At 40.6% G+C, this 18,405-nt stretch overlaps 1 protein-coding gene across 1 annotated transcript in view; it reads left to right on the forward strand.

Annotated features, from left to right (window-relative positions):
- FBXO28 (F-box protein 28) overlaps positions 1 to 18,405 on the forward strand; it is a 45,093-nt gene that overhangs the window by 10,923 nt on the left and 15,765 nt on the right. Inside the window, exons 2-3 of the mRNA XM_012459753.2 lie at positions 4,801 to 4,910; positions 8,285 to 8,423. Coding sequence (XP_012315176.2) covers positions 4,801 to 4,910; positions 8,285 to 8,423 — 249 coding nt within the window. The remainder of the gene's footprint in view (positions 1 to 4,800; positions 4,911 to 8,284; positions 8,424 to 18,405) is intronic.

Genomic DNA, 18,405 nt, shown 5'->3' on the forward strand with positions numbered 1-18,405 from the left:
CCCAAGTGATTCTCCCACCTCAGCTTCCCAAGTAGCTGGGAAGCTGGAATGACAGTCTCATGCTTCTGCACCTGGCTATGTTTAAAATCTTTTTGATGTTGGCTTGCGTGGTGTTATTCTGATTTGTCTTTGTGACCTTCTGTTCTCTAATCTTTTATCAGCTTTTAATTATAAATGTCAGTCAGGGCTCCATTTATAAGGCTTTTTTTCTTTCACTTCATTTGGGGTTCATCTACATCTATTTCACTATCTCCAGTGAAATTTCCAGAACCATAGCTTTAGTCCTGATATGATAGTGCTTGTAGAAAATGACCAGCCAGCTGTCCTGATACCAGATCTTTCAAAAGATGGGTAGTCTTTTTCTTTTCTTTTCTTCTTTTCTATTTATTAAGTTCAACTTCTGCAGAAGGATGCTCATTCCTTTTTTTTCCTGAGATAGAGTCTCATTCTGTCACCCAGACTGGAGTGCATTGGTGCAATCTTGGCTCACTGAAACCTCCATCTTCCAGGTTCAAGTGATTCTCCTGCCTCAGCCTCCAAAGTAGCTGGAATTATAGGCGCCTGCCACACCCAGCTAATTTTTGTATTTTTAATAGAGATAGGGTTTCACCACGTTGGCCAGGCTGGTCTTGAACTCCTGACCTCAAGTGATCTGCCCACCTCGGCCTCCCAAAGTGCTGGGATTACAGGCGTGAGCCACCACTCCTGGCCATTCATTCTCTTTTTAAAGTTACTTATTTCATCTGATTTCTCTACTTAAAACATGGTAAATTTTATTCCTCTCAGCTTGACCCACACATCTCATCTGTCTCAGGAAGTAGTTTGCTTACCAATGGTTTGTTCATTCCAGACTTTGTGCCCTTGCATACGCCGTTACTTCTAATTTAGCAGCCTTTGCCCTCTCTTCCTTCAAAGCCTCATTCAAATCTTTTGTCATGTGAAGTCTTCCTTAGTTGGCCCTATCTGGTTATTTATTCTTATTCTCATCATCCAGTCAGTACTTAAATACTTACACTAGCCAGCACTCATATTCATGTGAGTTTATAGATTATTAAAAGATACCTAAGCCCTAATAGAAATTAGCTAGATCCAGTGCAGCAAAACTAGTAATTTAGACTGAACCTTGAAAATTGTTACAGCAGTAATTGACCTTAATTTTTGTCTTTGTAAATATATTGCTGCTAAAAAATAATTTCTTCTCAGAAATTATCAACAGGGTTGTAGAGTCTACAGAGACAAGAAGTGTTTTTCTACAAGGTTGTGTTAGAGGGTACCTCAGTTTATTTTTAAATCCACTTTCTACTGATCTGATGATTTAACATATTGAATAGGCCAGGTGCTGTGCTCACTCCTGTGATCCCATCAGTTTGGGAGGCCGAGGCAGGCAGATCACTTGAGATCAGAGTTCAAGTGAACTCTGATGAACCAACCTGGTGAAGCTCTGTCTTTACTAAAAATATGAAAAATTAACCAGATATCGTAGCAAGCACCTGTAATCCCAGCTACTTGAGAAGCTGAGGCAGGAGAATCATTTGAACCCAGGAGATGGAGGTGGCAGTGAGCCAAGATCACACCACTGCATTCCAGCCTGGGAAACAGAGCAAGACTCCATCTAAAAATAAATAAGTAAAATAAAGTGTCAAATAGTTTTAACAACAAAAAATAGTTTTATAGTCCCCAGTTTTTATTCCTCAGAGGCATCACTTTCAAGTCTTTGGGCTGATTTTCTTCTATTTGATACTATCTGTTAACTTCCTATTAAGTTGTGAAGTTAGCTCTCTCTGTTGCCCTCATTTCACACACATAGACACTTCTTTTTCTTTCCTTCAATAACAAAAGTTTATTTTTTCCCCACATGAGGTTTAGTACTGATGTTTGTGGTCATGCGATTATTCAGGATTGGGGCACAGGTTCTCAAAGTGTGGTCCAGAAACCCCAGAGAGGTTCCCAAGATCCTGTCACAGAGTTCATAAGATCTAAAGTTTTGATTTTTTTACAGTACTAAGATTTTATTTGTGTTTTGCACTCGTTTTTTCCACAAGTATACATGGAGTTTTCCAGTAGCTACATGACATTTGATGACATGATGACATCACACTGATAGCTAATGAAACGTGTGTCCTTGTGTTTTCCAGACTTTTCTGAGGTAAGAATAGCTCAATTGAATGCAGAGATAGGTATGAAAGTTGACCTGTGGCCAGGCGCAGTGGCTCACACTTGTAATCCCAGCACTTTGGGAGGCTGAAGTAGGCAGATCACGAGGTCAGGAGATCAAGACCATCCTGGCCAACATGGTGAAACCCCGTCTCTACTAAAAATACAAAAATTAGCTGGGTGTGGTGCCGCACGCCTGTAGTTCCAGTTACTTGGGAGGCTGAGACAGGAGAATCACTTGAACCTGGGAGGCGGAGGTTGGAGTAAGCCGAGATTGCACCATTGCACTCCAGCCTGGGCAACAGGGCGAGACTCTGTCTCAAAAAAAAAAAAAGAAGAAAAGAGTAGAAATATAAAAAATATATGAAACAAAGATTTCAAATTAGTACTAAGATAAACAAAGTTTATTTAACAATTTTATGTAGCACTTTAGAGTTTACCAAGTGACTTAGCATGTTTTTTTTTTTTAATCCTAATGATATCCTGTGGGTTACATATCCACATTTTATAGGTAGCTGACTCAGGTTTTCAAATGGTAGATGACTTGGACAAGAATGCATATAAGTTGTACTCAAATTTAGCTGTTCTGACTTCTGATCCTGTGCTTTTACTGTATAAAAACACCATATCTGACTGGGCATAATGGCTTACGCATATCACCCTAGCACTTTGGGAGGCCAAATCGGGGGATTGCTTGAGCCGAGGAATTTAAGACCAGCCTGGGCAACATAGTGAGACCCCTATCTCTACAAAAAAATTTTTTTAAATTAGCTGCGTGCGGTGGTACATAGCTATTGTCCCAGCTACTCAGGAGGCTGAGATAGGAGGATTGCTTGTGCCTGAGGGCTGGAGGCTGCAGTGTGCTGTGATCGTGCCACTGCACTTCAGCCTAGACAATGGAGCAAGACCAAACAAACAAACAAAAAACATATTTCTTAAGGATTCTAAGTAGTTGATGTTCTGCTGCACATGCTAAGATATTTTGGGCCGAGCGCAGTGGCTCACGCCTGTAATCCCAACACTCTGGGAAGCCAAGGCAGGTGGATCACTTGAGGTCAGGAGTTTGAGACTAGCCTGACCAACATGGTGAAACCCCATCTCTTCTAAAAATACAAAATTAGCCTGGCATGGTGGTGCATGCCTGTAATCCCAGCTACTTGGGAGGCTGAGGCAGGAGAATCACTTGAACCTGGGAGGCAGGGGTTGCAATGAGCCAGGATCACACCATTGCACTCCAGCCTGGGCAACAAGAGTGAAACTCTGTCTCAAAAAAACAAAAAAAGTGGGGCTGGGTGTGGTGGCTAACACCTGTAATCCAAGCACTTTGGAGGCCAAGGTGGGCGAATCACCTGAGGTTGGGAGTTCAAGACCAGCCTGACCAACATGGTGAAACCCCGTCTTTATTAAAAATAAATAACTATAAGTTCTTAGGAGTTGAGCATGAATCAGAAAAGAAAAAGAAAGAAGTTAATTAATTAAATAATATAAAACTTTAAAAAAAAAAAGCAAAGTATTTTGGAGGATATACACTATCTAATATAAAGGCCTTGGCCATCATAAACTCTCCATAGTTAACCCAGATCACTATAAGAAATAAGTAAGAATTCTCATTCTGGTTATAGATCATATAAATTTTATGAGAGGTTAGACTCAAAAGGATATGCATTTTTTTTTTTTTTTTTTTTTGAGACGGAGTTTTCGCTCTTGTTACCCAGGCTGGAGTGCAATGGCGCGATCTCGGCTCACCGCAACCTCCACCTCCTGGGTTCAAGCAATTCTCCTGCCTCAGCCTCCTGAGTAGCTGGGATTACAGGCATGCACCACTATGCCCAGCTAATTTTTTGTATATTTAGTAGAGACGGGGTTTCATCATGTTGACCAGGATGGTCTCGATCTCTTGACCTCGTGATCCACCCGCCTCGGCCTCCCAAAGTGCTGGGATTACAGACTTGAGCCACCGCGCCCAGCCATTTTTGACTAAAAAGGAATGTTTCTCATTTTAAACCATTAAAAAAACCTTTAAATATATTGTTTTACTGATCTTCAGGACTATAGTCTCTGAACATAGTAGTGGGAATACATTCAGAACATTCAACAAACACCTAAAGTAAATGATACTTTTTTGCCTGCACATAGTATTAATTTCTTAATGAGATATCACAGAAATTACATGGTGTGAGAGATTCACCCACAGATACTAAATCAGAGATAACATACAGCAGGCCTCCTGCAGTGGCTCACACCTGTAATCCCAACACATTGGGAGGCCAAGGTGGGCAGATCACTTGATGTCAGAAGTTTGAGACCAGCCTGGCCAACAGGGTGAAACCCCGTCCCTACTACAAATACAAAAATTAGCCAGGTGTGATGGTGTATGCCTGTAGTCCCATCTACTCGGGAGACTGAGGCAGGAGAATCACTTGAACCTGGGAGGCAGAGATTGCAGTGAGCCAAGATCATGCCACTGCACTCCAGTCTGGGTGACAGAGTGAGACTCTGTCTCAAAAAAAAAAAAAAAGATACATACAGCAAACTGAGAAACAATACTAGGACACATAGAACTTTAAGCCATCAGTTATGAGTCTCAGTTAATTGTCTGTTATTAATTTGGTTACTGATTTTTGTTGTTCTCTTTTCTCCCTGTAGGTTTGTAAAAGAATGGACTTGGTCTGCCAGAGAATGTTGAATCAGGGATTTCTGAAAGTGGAGAGGTACCATAATCTATGTCAGAAACAAGTTAAAGCACAACTCCCAAGGTATGTTGTGGGTAGCAATGGCAATAAAATACAGTTGATTTTGTTTGTTTCTTGACTTCTTTTTTTTCAGTTTCTTGGTTTACATATTGTTTCCCAAGTTTTTATACCAAAGGGCGCAAAGATCACAATGTGATTTCTGCAGTGTTTTGTCCATTCTCCACTGTTTCTGATCAACATTTTACTGGAGGTTCTAGCCAGAAAAATTAGGCAAGAAAAAGAAATAAAAGGTATTGAAATGGAAAAGGAAGAAGTAGAACTCTCTGTTCACAGATGATATGATCTTGTAGATAAGGAATGTACTAATTGATTATTAAAGCTAGTAAACCACTTCAGCAAGAATATGGGATATAAGACTAATATAGCCGGGCACGGTGGCTCACGCCTGTAATCCCAGCACTTTGGGAGGCCGAGGCGGGTGGATCACGAGGTCAAGAGATCGAGACCATCCTGGTCAACATGGTGAAACCCATCTCTACTAAAAATACAAAAAATTAGCTGGGCATAGTGGTGCGTGCCTGTAATCCCAGCTACTCAGGAGGCTGAGGCAGGAGAATTGCCTGAACCCAGGAGGCGGAGGTTGCGGTGAGCCGAGATTGTGCCATTGCGCTCCAGCCTGGGTAACAAGAGCGAAACTCTGTCTCCAGAAAAAAAAAGACTAATATACAGAAATCAGTTCTATTTCTATACACTAGCAGCAAGGGACAATCCAAAATGGAAATTCAAAACATTTTATTTGTAATAGTTTTAAAAAGAATAGAATACTTAGTAATGCATGTAACAAAAGCATAAGACTTGTATACTAAAAACAACAAAACACCATTGAAAGAAATTAAAGAAGACTTAAATAAATGGAAAGACATTCTGTGTTCACGGATTTGAAGACTTCATATTGTTAAGATGACAGTTCTCCCCAGATTGATCTGCACATTCAGTGTGCTAGAGGTTGACAGTAATGTACAGTATGTTTTGTTTGTTTCTTGACTTCTTTTTTTTGCAACTCCTATCAAAAATCCCAGCTCTCTTTTTTTTTCCCCAAAAAAGTTGATACACTGGTCCTGAAATTCCTGTGGAAATAGAAGAGTCTGACAATAACCAAGGCAATTTTGAAAAGGGAGAGCAATGTTGGAGGACTGACACATCCCACTTTCAAAACTTAGTACAAAGCTATAGTAATCAAAACAGCATGGCACTGTCATAAGGATAAACATGTAGATCAAAGAAATAGAAGTGAGAATCTAGATAATAAACCTTATATTTTTAATCAGTTGATTTTAACAAGGGTGCCAAGGTAATTCAATGCAGTAAGAATAGTGTTTTCAACAAATGATGCTGGGACAACTGGTTATCTTCATGGACCTCTTCTTCATACTGTATATAAAAATTAACTTAAAAAGAATCATAGACCTGAGTGTAAATGTCAGTGCTATAGTATATAACCCTTATAAGAAAACATAGTAGTAAGTCTTCATGAACTTGGATTAGGAAGTGACATCAAAAGCACAAGTAGCAAAAGAAAAAATTAGGCAAATTGGACTTAAAATTTAAAACTTTTGTGGCTCAAAAGACACCATTAAGAAAATGAAAAGACACCTCACAAAATGGGAGAAAACATGTCCAAACCATGTATCCAGATTCTATGAGGAACTCTTACAACTCAATAATAAAAAGACAACTCAATTTAAAAATGAGTAAAGGGGCCAGGTGTAGTGGCTCACACCTGTAATCCCAGCACTTGGGAGGCCGAGGCAGGTGGATTACCTGAGGTCAGGAGTTTGAGACCAGTCTGGCCAGCATTGTGAAACCCTGTCTCTACTAAAAATACAGAAACTAGCTGGGCTTGGTGGTGGGTTCCTGTAATCCCAGCTAGTCAGGAGGCTGAGGGAGGAGAATCACTTGAACCTGGAAGGCAGAAGTTGCAGTGAGCCGAGATCATACCACTACACTCCAGCCTGGGCAACAAGAGCAAAACTGTCTCAAAAAAAAAAACACTGCAAGGTTTATATCCACTAATGCCTTATATCCACTAAGATGGCTACAATGAAAAAATGTTGGAGAAGATGTGGACAAATTGCAACCTTCATATATCAATGTTGGGAATGTAAAATGGTACAGTCACTTTAGAAAATGGTTTGGCTGTTCTCAAAAAGTTAAACAGAGAGTTTAACTTTTTGTCTAACCCACCAGTTTCATTCCCAGATAAGTACCCAATAGAAATGAAAACATATGTTTGCACAAAAAAATTTATATGAACGCTTTTAGCAGCGTTATTCATAATAGACAAAAAGTGGAGACAACTCAAGTGACCATCAGCTGATGAGTAAACAAAATGATGATATATCCGTATGCTGTAATATTATTGGACAATAAAAAAGGTACATGCTACAACAAGAATGAACCTTGAAAACTATGCTAAATGAAAGAAGCCAGAAACATAAGACCACATGCTGATTCCATTTATCTGAACTGTTCAGAATAGGTGGATACGTAGAAACAGAAAGTAGATCAGTAGTTGCCAGGGACTGGGAGAATGGGAGTGGCTGATAGTGGTTACAGGAATTCATTTTGGGGTGATGAAAATATTCTGAAATTAGATAGTGATGATAGCTGTACAACTCTGTGAATATACTTAAACAGCACTAAATTGTCTTCTTTAAGATAATTTTATTATATATGAGTTATTTCTCAATTGTTAAAAAATTTAAAGGAGTTAAATTTTATGGCCAAAAACATTATAGTCTCTTGCCTATGTTTCCATGTGTAATCCATTTATCTAATTTCTCTGGTTCTAGTAGCCATTAGACTTGGTAACCAAAAAACTTTTTTTTTTTTTTGAGATGGAGTCTTGCTCTGTCACCCAGGCTGGAGTGCAGTCGTGCACTATCAGCTTACTGCAACCTCCGCCTCCAGGTTCAAGTGATTCTCCTGCCTCAGCCTCCTAGTAGCTGGGACTATAGGCGTGCACCATCACACCTGGCCAATTTTGTATTTTTAGTAAAGATGGGGTTTCACCATGTTGACCAGCCTGGACTTAAATGCCTAACCTCAGGTGATCCACCCACCTCAGCCTCCCAAAGTGCTGGGATTACAGGCATGAGCCTCCAAGCCCGGCCCCCAAAAAAACGTAATTTTAAAAAAAAGTTGTTTTTTGTTTGTTTGTTTGTTTTTTTCAAATATTTGTCAATGAATACCAGTCCTTGATAAGGATTTCTAGGCATAGTGATTAATTAATCATTACAGGTAAATTATGACCCAATTGTAGATTTCTAAATTAACATGTAAAAGACTGTTTCATTAAGTCATCTTGATTGCTTAATATTTTAGTCCACAATACTGCTTTAATGGTTGCCTTGCTTTTATTATTATTATTATTATAGGAGAGAGTCAGAAAGGAGAAACCATTCATTAGCTCGTCATGCAGACATTCTTGCTGCTGTTGAAACAAGGCTGTCACTATTAAATATGACTTTCATGAAATATGTGGATTCCAATCTCTGTTGCTTCATCCCAGGAAAGGTAAAATAGAATCGCTTGCCTAGAACAGCTGGACTGCCCTGCATAAACTTATTATAAAGTTATGAATTTTTGATTTTAGTAATGTTAGAATTGTTCCTACTTCTCTGAATGAGTTTCTACTGATGAATTTGTTTAGCTTCTGTACAGTTATAAATATGTATCATTTATGTGATCTTTATATTTAAAATTCCAATTATGAAATAAGACACTTGAAACCCTAATATTCTTTAGAGAAGTTTTTTTTAAGAGTTCATACTCAGGAAAAGATCTTGAGGTTTTACTCTTTGTTATGATGCCAGAGATACAGCAATGAACAACATAGGTATTGTCCCCGGCTTCAAGACTGTTACAATTTTGGGGAGGTAGAATAGGAGGGACAAGCTGGTTTTTGTTTTGTTTGAGAAATGTTTCATAAAGACAACTTTATAAACTTTCAAATTTGACAAGAATAAACAATTGCTATTTAGCAATATTCTCAGAACTAAGTAACAGTCCTCTTTAACACAGAAATAAGTATATTGCGGCATATTTACTATTACTAAGTTAATAAAAACTCCAGCATTCAACATACTACTTCTGCCTTCAGTAGTACCCTGCTTCTTGAATTAAGTGTAAATTCAGATGAGATATGTCTGTATCTTTTTATATGGAAGTGGTAGAGATATAATTAAAGGTCATTTTGCTACTTTGTTGATGCTGGCAAAAGCTTCCCTTAGCATAATTGGAAATAACTAATATCTAGTAAAATCTGAATGTTCTCTTTTTGTTATTTCCAAAGATAATTTACATTGGCAATATTTAATATGTACTTTGTCCATTTTTAGTTTTCTTTGACATTTATTTTGGGGGGAATCCCATTTCTTACTGTATTTGAAATATTTTTGGTATATCTCACTTTCTTCACATTACATACATTTTCTTTTAAAGATCTTGTTGCATACCAACATATTATATACTGATGCTTTTTGTAGGGTGCTATGAGAGGATGACCAGTTAGAAACTTCAGAGTGACTCTTACGCCAGATTTTTCTGAATCTGACTTAAAGGCCTTAACTTTTAAGTGTTCCTGAGAAGTTCTTTGAACCAGTATAACTTGTTTCCTATAGCATTATAGTTTTTTGTTTGTTTGTTTTGTTTTGTTTTTTGAGATGGAGTCTTGCTCTGTCGCCCAGGCTGAAGTGCAATGGCGCAGTCTCAGCTCACTGCAAACTCCGCCTCCCGGTTCAAACGATTCTTCTGTCTCAGCCTCCCCAGTAGCTGGGAAGCTGGGATTACAGGTGCGTGCCACCTTGCCCAGCTAATTTTTGTATTTGTAGTAGAGATAGGGTTTTACGATGTTGGCCAGGCTGGTCTCGAACTCCTGACCTCGTGATCCGCCCACCTCAGTCTCCCAAAGTGCTGGGATTGCAGGTGTAAGCCACCACACCTGGCCAGCATCATAGTTTTTATTGCATATCTCATTGTTAAAAACATGAATATTTAAGAAACATCTTACTTAAATTACTTTGAAGTTTTCATAACTTCAAAGAGATTTCAGTCAGTTGTTAAGTAACAGAGTTGAATGGTTTGTGACAGAGCTCATGTTGCCTACAAATATTAAAATATTTAGTATCCAGGCTGGCTGTGGTGACTTGCACCTCTAAAATCCCAGCTACTTGCAAGGCCGAAGCTTGAGAATCACTTGAACCTGGGAGGCAGAGGTTCCAGTGAGCCAAGATCACACCACTGCACTCCAGCCTGGGCAAGAGAGCAAGACTCTGTCTCAAAACAAAAGAAAAAAGAAAAGAAAAAATTAGTATTTGGCCTGTACAGAAGTTGCCAATTTCTGTTCTAGTTGATCAGGCTCACGTGTTTGGAATGGTGATCTTTAGAGTCTAAACAAATAATGAATAATGTTAAATCCACTTGAGTCCTGTTGTTTTTGGAAACCACTTCTTGTTAACTTCTTTTTTTTTTTTTTTTTCTTTTTTGAGACAGAGTCTTGCTGTATCTCCCAAGCTGGAGTGCAGTGGAGCAATCTCCACTTACAACAACCGCTGCCTCCCGGGTTCAAGTGATTCTCACGCCTCAGCCTCCCAAATAACTGGGATTACAGGTGCACATCACCATGCCCAGCTAATTTTTGTATTTTTAATAGAGATGGAGTTTCACCATGTTGGCCAGGCTGTTCTCTAACCTCTGACCTCAAGTGATCTGCCTGCCTTGGCCTCCCAAAGTGCTGGGATTACAGGCGTGAGCCACTGCTCCTGGCCACTTGTTGACTTTTCACTTGATGTAGTACCCACATGAAGGAACAAAAGTCAAGTGGCAGCAATGGAAAACATCTTGTGTTTCCAAGATGCAGTAGGTCCTCTTGAGCATTTGCTGTGGACAGCTCTGTAAGTGAAGCTTTTACCTTGTCTACAATGGGACAGCAGTTGGAAAGGAATTTTCTACCTAACTTTGCCTTATACCTACCTATCCTTTTCTCTTGTCATTGCTATATCTTACATTTATGAAGCACTTTCTGATTCTTTTGGATACATTATCTTACTTTTCATCACAGCCATGTATGGTAGCTAAAACAAGTATTACTGTCGCTATTTGATAAGAAAACTGAGTCCCGGCTGGCGCAGTGGCTCAAGCCTGTAATCCCAGCACTTTAGGAGGCCAAGGCGGGTAGATCACGAGGTCAAGAGATCGAGACCATCCTGACCAACATGGTAAAACCCGTCTCTATTAAAAAATACAAAAATTAGCTGGGTGTGGTGGCGCATGCCTGTAGTCCCAGCTACATAGGAGGCTGAGGCAGGAGAATTGCTTGAACCCAGGAGGCAGAAGTTGCAATGAGCCAAGACCACGCCACTGCATTCCAGCCTGACAACATAGCAAGACTCCATCTCAATAAAAAAAAAGAAAGAAAGAAAGAAAGAAAACTGAGTCCTGGAAAACTTAATTGATTTAAGAAAGGCTATACTCCAGTCTTCTGGTTTCTCAATTGTCTTTACTGTTTTATTCTGTTTTTACTTAACAGGACCAATTTTTTACAAGAATTTATCCCAATTTCTTTTTCTCCTGCAAACCTGCCTTGGACTGGAAATAACAACAACAACAAAAAAAATGTTTGTTTTTATCAGATATGTGTCCTAGCATACTTAATTCAACTTGGATTATTTTATTCTTAAAAGTACCTTCTTGGCCAAGCACAGTGGCTCACACCTGTAATCACAGCACTTTGGGAGGCCAAGGTGGGCGGATCACAAGGTCGGGAGATTGAGACCATCCTGGGTAACATGGTGAAATCCTGTCTCTACTAAAAATAAAAAAAAAAAATTAGCCAGGCATGGTGGCATGCACCTGTAGTGCCAGCTACTTGGGAGGCTGAGGTGGGAGAATCACTTGAACCCAGGAGGCAGAGGTTGCAGTGAGCCAAGATCACACCACTGCACTCCAGTCTGGGCAACAGAGTGAGAATCAGTCTCAAAAAAAAAAAAAAAAAAAAAAGTACCTTCTTTATTGCTTATATCTGCCCTAAAGGCCTAAAGCAACATTGTATATACTGAGAATATTACTTTTATTTCTATGTAGCTGGCACCTTTGACTTAGGGTAAATTAAACTGCCAACATAACCCGGTTTGCATTATTTGGATTGTTTTATGAGTGTTCCCTTCTTTGTATTTCTCATGCTTAATATTTTCACATCCTGTCTTCAAAATATAAGGATGTGACATTTAATTTCCACATGCTAAAGTAAGAACATTATACCAAATAATTTTCTTTTCAGTCTAACATATAATCTTCATTTAATATGTGGTATTTATGATAAGTTGTTCTTGTTTTCCCTGATAAATCGCTTCTGAGTTATACTTAAAAGTTCAGAAGCTTTTTTTTTTTCGAGTGGAGTCTCTCTTGCTCAGGCTGGAGTGTAGTGGCACAATCTCAGCTCACTGCAACCTCCGATACCCAAGTCCAAGCGATTCTCCTGCCTTAGCCTCCCAAGTAGCTGGGACTACAGATGCATGCCACCACACCCGGCTGATTTTTTTTTTTTTTAGTAGAGGCGGTGTTTCACCATGTTTGCCAGGCTGGCCTCAAACTCCTGACCTCACCGCCTGCCTCAGCCTTCCAAAGTGCTGGGAATACAGGTGTGAGCCACTGTGCCTGGCCACAGAAGTTTTTATACTTTATTAAGAAAACTCACTTTTGTGGTTTTATGTAGACTACATTCATTTTGTCAAACTTTAGGTGTAGAGTAAGTATTTTATTCACTTAAGTGAAGTGAATCTGGGTTGTAGCAACATTATAGTTTAAATTAGATAGCAGATATGTACCAGAATTTTGAACCTTTAAAGTAATAGTTGGGGGAAAAAATATTTTTATAACTATTCTCCAAAATGACAGTCACATTTACCCTTGGTAAGTTAAAGATGCTCCTCTAGTTTCTCTCAGCGGCCCACTCAGATAGAAATGAGCTCATGTTAAAAAGGAAAGAAAGACAGAAACCCACAAGAATGATGAGATAAGGAGAGAAGACAGTGGCAATAAAATTTTGAAAGCTGGAAAGTAGAAGAACAAATGGTAACTGATTTAACAGAACTGAGGAAGTTAAAGCCAAGAAGCTTTCCCTACTGTCAGTTTAAGATTTAACTTCCTTAGTTCTGCTAAACAGAAAGTTCTAGAGTTGAAAGCTCTAGCCAGACACCTATGAGTGTGGAACTGAAAACAGGAAGGTTGGTTGAGAATCTGTAGTTAATGATCAAACCTACAGGTCACCTCTCCAACTGCAGACAAGCTAGATCATTGCCCTTCTACTCAGCGAAAACTAAAGGCTTATTCACTGGGAGGGGTTAAAATGAGGTCTGTCGACGGGGACCATAATGATAGAGAGAGCATTAAAAGCTGTCTGAAGAATTCAGACAACCTGTGATCCCAGCACTTTGGGCGGCCGAGGCAGGCAGATCACTTGAGGTCAGGAGTTCAAGACCAGCCTGGCCAACATGGTGTAAAACCCATCTCTACCAAAAATTAGCTGGGCATGGTGGCGGGCACATGTATCTCAACTACTCGGGAGGCTGAGGCAGGAGAATCGCTTGAACCTGGGAGGCAGAGGTTGCAGTGAGCCAAGATTGCACCACTGCACTCCAGCCTGGGTGACAGAGTGAGACCCTGCCACAAAAAAAAAAAAAAAAAAAAAAAAAAAAGAATTCAGACGGGTTACAAGTTTGCTGCTACTATCTAGGACAGGGATCAGCAAACTTTTGTGGTAAAAAGCCAAATAAGAAATAGTTTTGGCCTTATGGTCTCTGTCACAGCAGTGCAATTCTGAGAACAGCCATGTGCAATGTGTGGTAAATTAATGCGTGTGCCCATGTTCCAGTAAACAAAATAGGGGCATAGTTGGCCAACCCTAACTACCACATTGATACTCTTTTTTAAAAAAATTTTTAAGAGACAGGGTCTCATTATGTTGCCCAGGCTGTCTCGAACTCCTGGGCTCAAGCAGTCCACCCACCTTGGCCTCCCAAAGTACTGGGATTATAGGTGTGAGCCACCACACCGAGCTGCACAGTCTCTGCTCTTAACTGTCCCTAGTACCCCGGTAACCCTTTTGTTCTTACTGAAACACATTCGTTCCCAAGAATTAGGGTTTTTACAGTATGATTGACTACATAAGGCCATGAAGCTATATTTCCCTGAACAGAAGTAAAAATCTACATATTAGGTATTACTGGCTTGTATTTAGTGTTCTGTGAAAGAAAACTGGTGGTGGTAAATTTTTTTATTCCTTTTCTTATGTAAATTTTTGTTTTGTTGTAATTTCAAGTTTAAACAAAAATTACAAGACTAGTACAAGGAACTCCCATAGAGCTTATTTGCAGATCCACCAGTTATTTACCTTTTGTCTTCTTTGCTTTTATTTTCTCTTTAAAATACATTTTGGCCAGGCATGGTGGCTCATGCCTGTAATTCTTATACTTTGGGAGGCTAAGATGGGCAGATGGCTTGAAACCAGGAGTTCAAGACCAACCTGGGCAGCAAAGTAAGACCTCATCTTTACCAAAAAAAATTGTTTTTAATTAGTGGCGTATAGTGGCATGCACCTGCAGTCCTAGTGACTTGGGCGGCTGAGATGGGACAATTGCTTGAGCCTGGGCAGTCAAAGCTTCAGTGAGCTATGATCATCATGCCACTGCACTCCAACCTGGATGACAGAGCAAGATCCTATCTCAAGAAAATAAAATATAAAATTTTTTTTCCTGAACTACTTGAAAATAAGATGGAGACACTGTGCTAAATTAGTTCCTAAATATTTCATTGTATTTCCTAAAAGCTAGCTTACTCTTAATTAACCACAGTACAGACAGCAAAATCAGAAAATTGTAACACTGATGTATACTGTTATTGTAGTTGACAGTTCATATTTAAGTTTCATCACATACTCCAATAACACTTTTCCCAGCAATTTTTTTTCTCAATACAGAATGTAATCCAAAACCATGCATGGACCCTTTTCTTCTTATATCTGGAACAGTTCCCTAGGCTCTTTTGTGTCACTTGATCTTCACATTTTTGAAAAGCATAGGTCAGTTATTTTGAGGAATATCCTTCCATTTAAGTTTAATGCTTACAGAATGTTATTTTGTTTAATTTAAACTTGATTTTAATGTGAAGATACTCACAGATTAGTTGGGAACATATCTCCTTTTACGATGCTTGTCCCAAAGCATCCTTGCAGCCTTGCACCTTAAAAAAAAAAAAGTCTATTTTCATATTAAAGAAGATATAACAGGCCGGGGGGTGGGGGTGGCTCACGCCTGTAATCCCAGCATTTTGGGAGGCTGAGGTGGGCAGATCACCTGAGGTAAGCAGTTCTAGACCAGCCTGGCCAACATGGCAAAACCCCATCGCTATTAAAAATACAAAAAATTAGCCAGGTATGGTGGCATGTGCCTAGGATTCCAGCTACTCAGGAGGCTGAGGCAGGAGAATCACTTGAACCTAGGAGGCAGAGGTTGCAGTCAGCTGAAATCATGCCACTGTACTCCAGCCTGGCAACAGAGTAAGACATTTTCTAAAAAAAAAAAAGAATTATTCTGAGAAATTAGAAAAGATACACTAGCCTGGCCAACATGGTGAAACCCTGTCTCTACTAAAAATACAAAATTAACCAGGTGTGGTGGTACACACCTGTAGTCTCAGCTTCTTGGGAGGCTGAGACAGGAGAATTGCTTGAACCTGGGAAGCGGAGACTGCAATGAGCTGATATCGAGCCACTGCACTACAGCCTGGGCGAGACAGAGCAGGAAAAAAGGAAAACATAATACAGTCATGTATTAAAAATAATATATTTATCCATCCCAGAAATGCATTGTTAGGTCATTTTGTCATGTGAACATCATAGAGTGTATTTACACAAACCTAGCTGGCTCTTACACACATAGGCTATATGGTATAGCCTGTTGCTCCTGAACTACAAACCTGTACACCTTGTTACTGTACTGAATATTGTAGGCAATTGTAACACAGTCGTATTTGTGTATCTAAACATAGAAAAGGTACGGTAAAAGTAGGGTACAAAAGATAAAAAATGCTATACCTATATAGGGCACTTATCATGAATGGAGCTCAGTTTCTCTGGGTAAGTCAGTGAGTGAGTGGTGAGTGAATGTTAAGGCCTAGGATATTACTGTACACTTTGTAAACACTGCACACTTAGGCTACATTAAATTTTTTTTTTTTTTTTTTTGAGATGGAGTTTCGCTCTTGTTACCCAGGCTGGAGTGCAATAATGGCGTGATCTCGGCTCACTGCAACCTCCGCCTCCCGGGTTCAGGCAATTCTCCTGCCTCAGCCTCCTGAGTAGCTGGGATTACAGGCACGCGCCACTATGCCCAGCTAATTTTTTTTTTTTTTTTTTTGTGAGACAGAGTTTCGCTCTTGTTACCCAGGCTGGAGTGCAATAATGGCACGATCTCAGCTCACCGCAACCTGCGCCTCCTGGGTTCAGGCAATTGTCCTGCCTGAGCCTCCTGAGTAGCTGGGATTACAGGCACGCGCCACCGTGCCCAGCTAATTTTTTGTATTTTTAGTAGAAACGGGGTTTCACCATGTTGACCAGGATGGTCTCGATCTCTTGACCTCGTGATCCACTCGCCTCGGCCTCCCAAAGTGCTGGGATTACAGGCTTGAGCCACTGTGCCCGACCTAAATTTTTTTCTTTTTTTTTTGTGAGATGGAGTTTCGCTCTTGTTACCCAGGCTGGAGTGCAATGGCGCGATCTCGGCTCACCGCAACCTCTGCCTCCTGGGTTCAGGCAATTCTCCTGCCTCAGCCTCCTGAGTAGCTGGGATTACAGGCACGCACCACCATGCCCAGCTAATTTTTTGTATTTTTAGTAGAGATGGGGTTTCACCATGTTCACCAGGATGGTCTCGATCTCTTGACCTCGTGATCCACTCGCCTCGGCCTCCCAAAGTGCTGGGAGTACAGGCTTGAGACACCGCTCCCGGCCTTAAATTTTTTTTTATTTTTTATTTTTTTTTTAATACTGGGTCTTGCTATATCACCTAGGCTAGAGTGCAGTGGCATGACCACGGTTCACTATAGTCATGACCTCCCAGACTCAAGCCAATCCTCCCATCTCAACCTCCTGAGTACCTGGGACTACAGGCATATTAAATTTGTTTTTGTTTTTTTTTTAATTTTGGGGCCAGTCATGGTGGCTCACACCTATAATCCCAGCTTTGGGAGGCTGAGGCGGACGGATCACTTGAGATTAGGAGTTCAAGACCAGCCTAGCCAACATGGCAAAACCCAGTCTCTGCTAAAAATAAAAAATTAGCCAGGCATGGTGGTATGCACCTGTAGTCCCATCTACTCAGGAGGCCGAGGCGGGAGAATTGCTTGAACCCAGGAGGTAGAGGTTGCAGTTCATTGAGATTGTGCCACTGTACCCTAGCCTGGGTAAAAGAGTGAGACTGCCTCAAAAAAAAAAAACTGGGGGTGACCAGGCATAGTGGCTCACACCTGTTACCAATCCCAACACCTGGGCCAAGGCAGGAGGGTCACTTGAGCTCAGGGATTCTTTACATTTTAATTTTTGATTTTTTTGTAATAACACTTAGCTTACTGTCATTTTGTTATAATATTGATGAGAAAAAAAAACCAAGCCGGGCACAGTGGCTCACGCGTGTGATCCTAGCACTTTGGGAGGCTGAGGCAGGTGGACCACATGAGGTCAGGAGTTAGAGACCAGCCTGGCCAACATGGTGACACCCCATCTCTATTAAAAATAAAAAAATTGCTGGGCAGGCACCGTGGCTCCCACCTGTAATTCTAGCACTTCAGGAGCCAAGGCAGGCGGATTGCCTGAGCTTAAGAGTTCAAACCAGCCTGGACAACATGGTGAAACCTAATCTCTACTAAAAATACAAAAAGCTGGATGTGGTGGTGTGCACCTGTAATCCCACCTACTCGGGAGGCTGAGGCACAAGAATCTCTTGAACCTGGGAGGTGAAGGTTGCAGTGAGCCTCAACGGAATGAGACTCTGTGTCAAATAAATAAATAAGCAAACTGGGAGGGAGGGAGGGAAGGAGGGAGAGAGAGAGAGACAGACAGAGAGAGAGAGAGAGAAAAAAATTAGCCGGGTGCAGTGGCATGGACCTATAGTCCCAGCTACTCTGGAGGCTGAGGCAGGAGAATCTCTTGAACCTGGGAGGCTGAGGTTGCAGTGAGCCAAGATTGCGCCACTGCACTCCAGCCTGGGCAACAGAGTGAGACTGTCTCAAAAAAGAAAAGAAAAAGAAAAAATTAGTTCCTGGCCAGGGCCACCATCTATTCAATTTGTGTGTTCTCCATGTGTCTGCATGAGTTTTCTCTGTGTACTCTGATTTCCTCCAACATCTCAGAGCTGTGCCTGTTAGGTTCATTGGTATGTCTCAGTAGTACCAGTCTGAGTGAGTGTGGGTGTGAGGGTACCATGAAGTGAGATGGCATCCTGGA

The sequence above is a fragment of the Aotus nancymaae genome, unplaced genomic scaffold, assembly GCF_030222135.1.
Source record: "Aotus nancymaae isolate 86718 unplaced genomic scaffold, 86718_ANA_hifiasm-v0.15.2.pri h1tg000032l_0, whole genome shotgun sequence".
NCBI lineage: Eukaryota > Metazoa > Chordata > Mammalia > Primates > Aotidae > Aotus > Aotus nancymaae.